Source organism: Ascaphus truei, unplaced genomic scaffold, assembly GCF_040206685.1.
Source record: "Ascaphus truei isolate aAscTru1 unplaced genomic scaffold, aAscTru1.hap1 HAP1_SCAFFOLD_754, whole genome shotgun sequence".
In the NCBI taxonomy this organism is placed as follows: Eukaryota; Metazoa; Chordata; class Amphibia; order Anura; family Ascaphidae; genus Ascaphus; species Ascaphus truei.
The window spans coordinates 54,694-64,826 of NW_027457089.1; the positions used below are offsets into that span (position 1 = coordinate 54,694).

Sequence of the window (10,133 nt, forward strand, 5' to 3'; positions counted from 1 at the left end):
GATGGCTTTATTGCTGTGCTCTTCAACCCAGCAGTGTGTGTATCTGTGTTATACGTGCGCAGAGCAGCGCGTCTCTGTATTATACGTACGAATGTGTGTGGGTGCGGTGGGTAGTTGGTGTGTGTATATATATATATGAAGAGGGGTTGTGCAGGGGGGTAGGCTGTGTGTGTGTATAGGTGGAGGTGGGTGGGCTGTGTGTTCCTTTCCTTGGTATTGTCTGAGAATTTGTCGGTTTAGCCTGAGACTCGTTTTCTTTGTATCTTTGCATTAGTCCTGTAAATACGCCCCCCTCGTTGCCCCTCTGTGCTGGATGTATACCCGGCTTTAAGCAGGGATTACGAGCTGGAGTGTGTGAGATTTGCATAGGAAGCCAGTGAGTTATTGTGTTTGTGACATTCTCGCACTAATGAAGCCTTTGGAACCCCAGGCTGAGCTCTCTCTCTACATTCCAATCTGTAGTGGTGGAAACAGCCACCATGGGCTGACGTCCAACATCCAGGTGTCTATTTGTCACTGTGTAGTGAGGCTCCGGGTACATTTCTCCTGTGTGTGTCACTTGTTACCATGCTTTGGGAGGGGCAGTCATCGATACCTCTGTCATGCTGTAGTGGGAAGGACCGTCTCCATGTCCCATCGGTATGTCACCCGTCACTAGATTGGACCATCGTCATCAGACCAATGTCTGTCACCCTGTGGTGGGAAGCACAGTCTCCATGTCCCATCCATCACCCTGTGGTGGGAAGGACAGTCTCCATGTCCCATCGGTCCCCTCTGTCACCCTGTGGTAAGAAGTACACAGTTCTCTGCAGTGTCTCTGGAATTTCCCAAGACCTCCTCAGTATTACTGTAATTACCCCGTTGCACTTCCACACATCAGGAGGTGACGGAGCCCAGAGAGAGAGAGAGAGAGGGGGGGGGGAGGATAGGAGCAAGTTACATAGCAACGTCATAATGTGGGGCTACAATGCAGCCCTGGTAATGTGCAGGTATTATATAGAGTCGGGGAGACAAGGAGACAGAGTCAGACAAGGAGAAGGGGAGAGAGATACAGACAACAAGGAAAAGGGGAGGCAGACAAGAAGGGGAGAGAGGCAGACAAGAAGAAGGGGAGAGGCAGACAAGAAGAAGGGGAGAGACAGACAAGGAGAAGGGGAGAGACAGACAAGGAGAAGGGGAGAGACAGACAAAAGGAGAGCGAGAGAACCCCCGTGAGTAACTGAGAAAGAGAATGCTAAGAATCGCACCCAGTATTCCCCACATCAGAGAGAGAACTCTGTTTGCTCTGGGACTTTGTACAGGCATCGATCAGTTAGTTTTAACCTGTTAATCACATCACGCCCTTAACTGGTGGTTCCGGGGGTCGGCAGAGAGTTATACAGAATATCTCCTGCCGAGGATTAGCACCAGCCTGGGACTGGGAGGTGAGAACACTTTTCTTGCATGATATCGTGTGTGTGTGTGTGTGTGTGTGTGTGTGTGTGTATAGTAGTGTGCCTGTTTTCAAATATATTATTGATATTTCATACTGAGTGCTGTCTCATGATTCCTGGTCTCACCATCGGTATCGTATACCTATACTATGTATATGTGACATGCACCGGCTCTATTGACTGTCTATCGGGGACAAATTAATGAATTCTCTCTCATTTTCTCTCTCTTTCATTCTCTCTCTCTGTGACGGGAGGGGGTAACCAGGCTATCTAATAAAGGTTAAGCCCGCAGGTTACCCCTGAACCCGTGGGGTCCCTTGTACCGCCATAAGCCAGGGACAAAACATGCTGGAAAATAAAATGACCCTGTTTTTTCCTATTTCATGTTCCCTTAGCTCTAGAACTGTGAAATTTCTTGTGTGTCAGTTTTAGGTGGGATATTTGGGTGGAAATACAATTATTTTGGTTAAAGGAGTTGGGGGGCCAAAGTTGCTGGTAGTAATTTAATTCTCCCCAGCGAGCAGGCATGATTTGCCGGTGCGCAGGGTGAATTACACCGGGGCTTCCCTGTGTCCCCCAGACTCCTGGATTTCGAGCCCAAATATCCCCAGTTATTTCCCTTATAAGTATAATGTCCCCCAAAGTATATTCTGTAATGAAGTGTACTTTATATCGTGTTTCACGTTTACTATAAGGCTCTATACAGACAGCCCAGGCATATGGTTAAGGTGCCAGCTAGTTTGCATAGAGTCCCTAGATGAAGGAGGAGACGGGACGTTGGGAGGTGTCGGGGTGCTAAATGGACGGGGCAGGGCGGAGTACTGGGTCTGGAGAACAGAGACCCCCTGGGGGGAAACCTTCTGGTCTGCTGGACGCAGTGGCGCCTGACCAGTGGGAGGCAATGGGCTGGCTAAAGAAAAGATGGGGATGGTAGGTTCTTTTCCTATGGGCCAGAACATATGTCCCGCCCATGGGGCGTCCTGAGCCAGTTCAACATGCCCCCTGCCTCTGACCTCATCAGCCAGATGAGCCCTGCTCTGATTGGCTGCTGAGAATACTCCCATGCTCTGAGTGGCTGAAAGGCTCTGTCCATGTTAAAACATAGGTCATAGTAGTCTCTAAAAGGGGCTGCTGCAGATCAGAGCTCTCTCTCTCTGTCTGTTCAGACTTATAGTCTTGGGACTGGTCCAGTCACGCGCCGGGGAGGTTTCCCAGAGGCATTGCGATGCCAGGGAATTCCTAGCCAAGCTGAGGACTGGTTCTGAGGAGTGAAGTTACCTGGTCCAGGCTGGATTTCAGTCCAGGACAAGGGTCCTATCAAGGTATGCCTTTGCTGAAGCAGACGCCTTGCACCTAGGAAAGCCTAGTTTTAACCCCAGACCCCAGTAAGTGTATATTCTGTGTGTTTCTGATGTCTTATCCGAATAAACCTCATTTTATTTCATTACTGTGTTTTGCATATTGACTGATCCCTTAAATATAAATGGTGTTAAAAGTCTTGGGCTACCGTGACACTCTCATTCTCTCATTATCTCTCTCTCTCATTCTCTCATTATCTCTCTCTCTCATTCTCTCTCTCTCATTCTCTCTCTCTCTCATTCTCTAAATGAAAGATGTGTTCAGAAACGAAGGGGTTAATTTTATATTGTCCAAAGTGGCAGTTTTCGGCCAATAATCCATGTAGACGTTGTGTGGCTTTTTGTCTACAAACCGCCTGACCGGCCGCTCCAGCAAATGCAGAATAAAACCCTAAAACTTCTCCTAAAAACTTGATTACAAAAATAATGAAACTTTCTCCTGACACACAAACCCATCTCTCCCAAATCCGGTGAGGTGACGGAGCTCTTCCCATCTCTCCCAAATCCGGTGAGGTGACGGAGCTCTTCCCATCTCTCCCAAATCCGGTGATGTGACGGAGCTCTTCCCATCTCTCCCAAATCCGGTGATGTGACGGAGCTCTTCCCATCTCTCCCGAATCCGGTGATGTGACGGAGCACTTCCCATCTCTCCCAAATCCGGTGATGTGACGGAGCTCTTTCCATCTCTCCCGAATCCGGTGATGTGACGGAGCTCTTTCCATCTCTCCCGAATCCGGTGAGGTGACGGAGCTCTTCCCATCTCTCCCAAATCCGGTGATGTGACGGAGCTCTTCCCATCTCGGGAGGACGTAATACACAGTTTGTGTGAAAACTATCATTGTAACTTTCTTCACTGGCAGCTGGGGCTGGTGTGTGTGTTGCAGTAGTAGTAGTAATGTGTGTGTGTGTTGCAGTAGTAGTAGTAGTAATGTGTGTGTGTGTGTGTTATAGTAGCAGTAGGGTGTGCGTTGGTGTTGCAGCAGCACGTGGAGTCACAGCTCAGACACGTGGAGTACGTGTCGGAAAGCGCTCGGTTTCTGCACCGTGTCCGCTGGACAGAGGGAAGCATTGCAGGTCTGTCTGGCAGCATACAGGTTAGTAAGTGCCAGGACCCTTTGCAGGCGAGAGACTTTTATACACACACTGAATATAGCCGGCGTTACTCAGGGAATTCTTAGAAACCACAGAATAAAGAGATTTATAAATAGATAATTACATTTTTTAGTTTCTTAATGAAAAATAAATGTATCTATTTTTATTCTAATGCTGTTGGGTAAACTATATTTTGGGGTTTTTCATCAGACATAAAAAAACATGCACATTTCCCCAGTTCCCGCTCTGGAGCATACAACATAACGTTACCAATGTGCAAAACATGGATTTTCTACATTCAGCCCCGCTACTTACACTCCTGCCGAACGTGGTTAACAACCGGGCAGTTGTGAAAGGTTCAGTCCGCCATCTTGATTCAAAATGGAGTCCAATTGTAGCCAAACAGACACAAACCGCTGCAAAATGTGGTTACACTATCTTAAGAGGTGTCCCAATGCCTAGCGAACGGACACACAACTTTCCACACGCGTGTGTGATCTCATTTTTTACAGGTGCGAGATGAAGACAGGGCGAGAAGCTGAAGTGACGAGCAGGCGCTGGGGGACTCCCAAACCGAAGCCGCATCAGAAGAGTGGAACGGAGGACACAATGAGACCCCAAACAGAGACCCCCTGGACCCAGCAAGGAAGCGGTCAGCGGGGGAAGGAGCCCGGAGGCAGGAGGAGGGACATCACTCAGGACAATGCCAAACACAGAGCTCACATGGGGACAGGGGCCACGGAGCCCGAACTGGCACTCCAGCCGTGGCCGGACAGAGTGTTCTCTGCCGAGGAGGCCAAAGGGGTCATCAAGTCTGTGCTGGACAGCGAGCTGCAAGACAGCAGGTACCAGGCCGCGGGGAGCTCCCGGCGGGCGCTGGAGCTGGCGGAGCGGGTGAAGTTGGGGGTCCGGGCATTGGGGTACGAGAGGTACAAGCTGGTGTGTCACGTGGTGCTGGGACCGGTGTCACAGAGCGACCTGTGCTGCAGCAGCAGAAGCGTGTGGAGTTCCGGCTCTGACACGTACGCCGAGTATCTGTTCAGGAATCGCTCCCTGTTTGCGCTGTGCGTGGTGTACGCTGGGTATTACGAGTGACACAACCGCAGGTAACAGTAGAAACGTGACCTGCACCTCACCTTTTACTGTCACCTCTCTGTCCCCCCCCTCGTGCTGGTTCTCTGTCCCCCCTTTGTGCTGACTGTCCTCCCCCACTTGTACTTACTCTCGGTCTCCCCCTCACGCTGATTCTCTGTCCCCCCTGTGCCGATTCTCTGTCCCCCCATGCGCTGATTCTCTGTCCCTCCCTTGTGCTGATTCTCCGCCCCCCCCTCACGCTGATTCTGTCCCTCCCCCCATGCGCTGATTCTTTGTCCCTCACCCCCCATGCTGATTCTCTGTCCCCCACTCAGGTTGATTCTCTGTCCCCCCCTGCTCTAATTCTCTGTCCCCCCTGCACTGATTCTCTGTCCCCCCCTAGTACTGATTGTTAGTATGAGCGTCTCAGACTTCACTAGAGTCTCACTGATAAAAATACCATTAGAATGCCATTCAGTTTGTACCAGAACCCCCAAATCTCCAGGCATGTGAAATCTCTGCACCTCACGTTTACATACTGTGTGGATGAGAAAAGCTGCAGCATTCAAGTGAAGGGACCGACACCTTTACCATTAAGATCATTATTAATTAGAATTATTGTAATAGGGTGACCCTATTAAACTCTCACTATTGATTGTCACGTACGGCACACCTGTGAGTATATGACCTGTATATGGATCAAAGGGTTAATACACAGCTCTTTAGATGACCCACTTTTCATCTTCGCAAAGGTCCCTCAAATGACCAATATCTCCCCTCAATCCGTCCCCATATACTATGTCACGAACAGCACACAAGTGAGCACTTGACTAAATATGCAACCAGGGTTAATACACACAGCTACTCAAGTCAACTCGCCTTTCTCCTGCGCAAGGTACTTTCAATGTGTTAATATTAATTCCTTACTCAATTGCAATCATATCCACTTCCATCACCAGAGAAGTATGCAAAATAGGTCATTAATATATCTGCCAGGGTCTCCGGTCCCTGTTTATTATAGAAAAAAGTATGCACTTAACACACATATCTGTTGTAGCAAAATGTGTCCAATAATGTAAACACTTTCTCCAGAGCGTGCAACAGTTCATTCAGAGCCCAAAGCATCACATTAAAAAATTGTGTAATATATAAAAATACAATGTTTCAGATTACAGAAAAAGATAATTACAAGAACATACAGTTATAATAAATGCAGAACCATTTCTTAAAATATCACGATAAAACTGGAATCCCTATACAATATGTTACCATATTTCATAGTTTTTCCCCAGAGAGGTCACTGGCGTAGAAATATGAAAATTCACGTACTGTACAGTATTTGATAACAAACACACCTCTGTTAAATTCTGATTTCTTAATTCCAGGGCAAGACCTATATACCATTCTTCTCCCATTGATACAACATAAGCCCACCCTTGACGTGAATCAAGTGCTAGGTTGACGTTTTTACGACAGAGGGAGGGAAATAACCTCTTGAAGTTTAAAAATGTTTTGACTCAATATATAAATACACTCATAACTTCCGGTCTCTGATTTTTGGACAGGCGTCAGTCATATCAATAGATTCGGGTGATTATGATGAATGTAACAAGACTAATTATTTAATTAACTAACTTGCTCCTAAATTTGAGTGACAAATGGATACCTGTCCCTGGCTACCTTCTAGACCTCACGTGCCTAGCCTCACTGCATGCGTCTCCTTGCAACGATTACACAGATCTGAACGTTATACTTTAACATCAATAATCTTATTTTTAATACATTCACTCGTGTTGAATACTTTCTTGGCCACGCCCCCTGAACCTTGTAGAACCCTCCAGAGAATGCATTGAAGGTAACGTTAAAAGGATCCAGTTTATAAAGATGTCAAGAGAGCCATTTTATAATCCCATCTCGGTCAAAACTGCCAGCGTTATCTCATGAGCTACGTACAACACATCTTGTACTTTAATTGTGCCATAAGGAATAACTCACCAATTAAGCCCTCTTTGAAGCTCTGGACAGACCCAGGAAGATTCTTGACCTCATGTATTGCCACATCGGAGGGGAGGTGATAGAAATCTAGAACTCACGAGGCGTGAGACTTTTTGGATTTTTAAGACAATGACTATAAAAATATACTGCACAGTGCGCTCAACCTTAAACTACAACATGATAATTGCAATGTAAAAATAATGGGTGATAATATACCTCAATGTGAAATCAATAAAAATGTGATACAATCCCAAATCCAACCATAAAATAAATTGTGAGATGGCAGCCTTAGAACAATACTGTATATAACAAGGCTATCCAGCGACTTGTACCAACAATAAGAACAAACAAACAATAAAGTCCTGGCGCAAAATATCACAGAGAATACCAGTCCTTCCTTCAGAAAAGATGGGGAGGGTGGAAGAAAAATGGAGTCCAGGACTGTCTTGCTCACACTGTTCCTTTTTCTGTATGGGATATTCTCTTGTTACTGTTCCTTTATCTTGATGCTCTGCAGAGATAAAATACAAAAACCCATTGCGTCCCCCTGACGAAGTAACACGATAGTTACGAAACGCGTAGGCTGGAGCTTATTGGTGATGTCACTCCGTGTACGTAGGAAGAGAGCAGCAGCCTAGTAGTCTTGCCATCGGGGGGATGATCTAATTGGAGTCGCGGCCGCGAGGATGGAGGAAGGGATCCACCCCCAGCTACTAGTGTATGCAGCTTGGAATTTACAGGCAGCGGGCGGCATGTTGTAGATGGTTCAACCATCACATTGCAAATGTGAGTGTGACACCTTGTGGTGTTTTGTCATGTCATTTTAATAAATGTTATATTAGCGGTATTTGCGCCATGTTTGTCTTCTATATCCTCTGGGCACTTTGAATCTGAGTGCCAGAATAGATACCTGAGGACAAAACGCGGTGCGGAGTGATCCAGTGTTTACTGCAGTGACCTGAAACTAAAGATAAAGCTACAAATCAACATCCATTCCCTGCAGCTTTGCTGTAAGTAGCCAGTGGCTGGGAGAGGAGTTTCCATTACTCAGAGGATACTGCACAATGGTTTTTTGTATTTTATCTCTGCAGAGCATTGGGATCAAGGAACAGTAACAAGAGAAACTCCCATACAGAAAAAGGAACAGTGTGAGCAGGACAGTCCTGGGCTCCTTTTTCCTCCCACCCTCCCCATCTTTTCTGAAGGAAGAGAGTTTTTAGGGCACCAGTCCCAGTATTCAGGGCTCAGTAACAGCTAGACCATTTGAAAAAATAATACAACAAAAAGTTCACTGGAATTGGGGTTAAACAAACAATGAACGCTGCGTGAGACTATAAATCATGCCTCTAAGCAAAATAGAATCTCATACAAGTCTCTATGAGAGGCTGACTGTCCTCTATATATACTGTAATGGACAAATCAGCAAGTACAATGAGACAGGTAGATGTAATATGAATGAAGACATAGCAGGCAGAGTACTCACAAATGCAGCTCTCTTTTTCTGGTATTCTCTGTGATATTTTGCGCCCGGACTTTATTGCTTGTTTGTTCTTTTTGGATTTTTACACTTAAAACGCTAGCTCCATATGGACTCAATGTCGATATAGAGCTGGGGGTCTTTCTGTGATATTGGTGACAAGGCTGGGTGACGGGACCTTTGCATATTCTGTAGGATATCTATATGTATCTGTGACCACAAATCCCCTTGTTGTTTTATTTATATTCGTTTATTAATATTCTTTTTATTAATATTTTTTTTCTCATCCTTCTGTTTCATGTCTAATGAGGAAAAAGCATAAATCGATGTATCTGTAGTACTGTCCGTGCAGAATGTTAGATTAGATGTTATATGGCTATGTTGTTTGGGGGCAACATACCCATTTGTAGGAGCTAGACATTTTATAACATATATTAATTATATATTTTTACTGTATACTGTTTTTATGTATTTCTTATGTATTTTAAATGCTTACACATTGCGTTATTTGTGATTGTAATGACGCTACACTAATATGAATGTAAGACAGGTGTGTCTCTATCCGATAGACAATAGATTAGCTTCGGGGATAGAGTAGTGGGTATTTAAACCACATGTGAGGTAGTAGGTAACCACTCCTGAGGAAGCCGTCATTTGCGAACGGCGAAACGCGTAGAGCGTGGCTTGCGGCAAGACTCAGAGAGAGGCATCCCCGAGGTATCTCCTGACGGCTCCGGCGGGTGAATTCATGCGACCGGAAGTGACGCCAGAGGAACAAGACGCATGCGGCAGTGACTGACGGCACGGGCAGTAAAGCGGTGGAGTGGTGAGATTGCGACTTACCATTGTCACGCTGTTCTGCCCGCAGACCAGACTAACCCCCAATACTGAGGTGGAAAGTGAGTAACCACGCACCAGCAATAGTGAGAGCGTGCCCGGAATGTGGATTTGGTAGTGTGGTCAAGGCCAGGGGTACTAGGGTAGGTAGTGTACTTCCCAGATCCGGGCGTAGAGAAGGTGCCGTAGTAGGGTCCGAAGCCAGAGGTCGAGGGTATCAGAGTTCCGGGTAGTAGAGGTCCAAGTGCCGAGTTCGAGGGGGTCCGAGAGGTAAGCGTGGTCGAGTGGAAGCCGAGGTCGTAGAGCCAGAGAGGGTAGGTAGACAAGCCGGTTCGGTAACGAAGCTGAAACAGAGAGAGAGAGCTGGGCACAGCATGAAACAGCACTAGGCAGACGAACTATGCAGAGCGAGGTTGGAGAGGAAGCACAGGGGTTATAAAGTGAGGAGAGCCAATGGGAGGGAGGGGCAGATTAGAGGCGTGCCCAGGAGCCCTTTGTGATAGGGCAGGGGTTAATGGCCAGGTTTGCTGCAGGTGTATGGAGGAGGACGTGAGCCTGGGACCCGAGATGGCCGGGGGGCGGAGTTACACGGCCGGTGCAGTGCATAAATTAAGTTGAGAGGTGCGCGCCCTGTAAGAGGAGCGGCGTGCGAGAGAGCCGGGGGCGGAGGAACGGGCCGTGATGCCGAGCAGGGGCGGAGGGGACTGCAGCCAGCGGCATAGGTAAGGAAGGGCAGCGCCGAGGGCGGGGTGTGCCCTCATTCCTGACAACCATACAGCCACACCATATCCCTACCCAGCCCAATACTCACTTTCTTACTGTAAGCCTTCAGTTGTGAGGTCGTTGTGTTATAAATATGTTGTGACC

At 47.1% G+C, this 10,133-nt stretch overlaps 1 protein-coding gene across 1 annotated transcript; it reads left to right on the forward strand.

Annotated features, from left to right (window-relative positions):
* Positions 1–4,397: 4,397 nt before the first annotated feature.
* On the forward strand, positions 4,398–4,978 carry LOC142486152 (dynein light chain Tctex-type 5-A-like). Its single transcript, XM_075584811.1, has one exon. The coding sequence runs from the start codon at positions 4,403–4,405 to the stop codon at positions 4,976–4,978; it is 576 nt and encodes a 191-aa protein (XP_075440926.1). The 5' UTR covers positions 4,398–4,402.
* Positions 4,979–10,133: the final 5,155 nt, after the last annotated feature.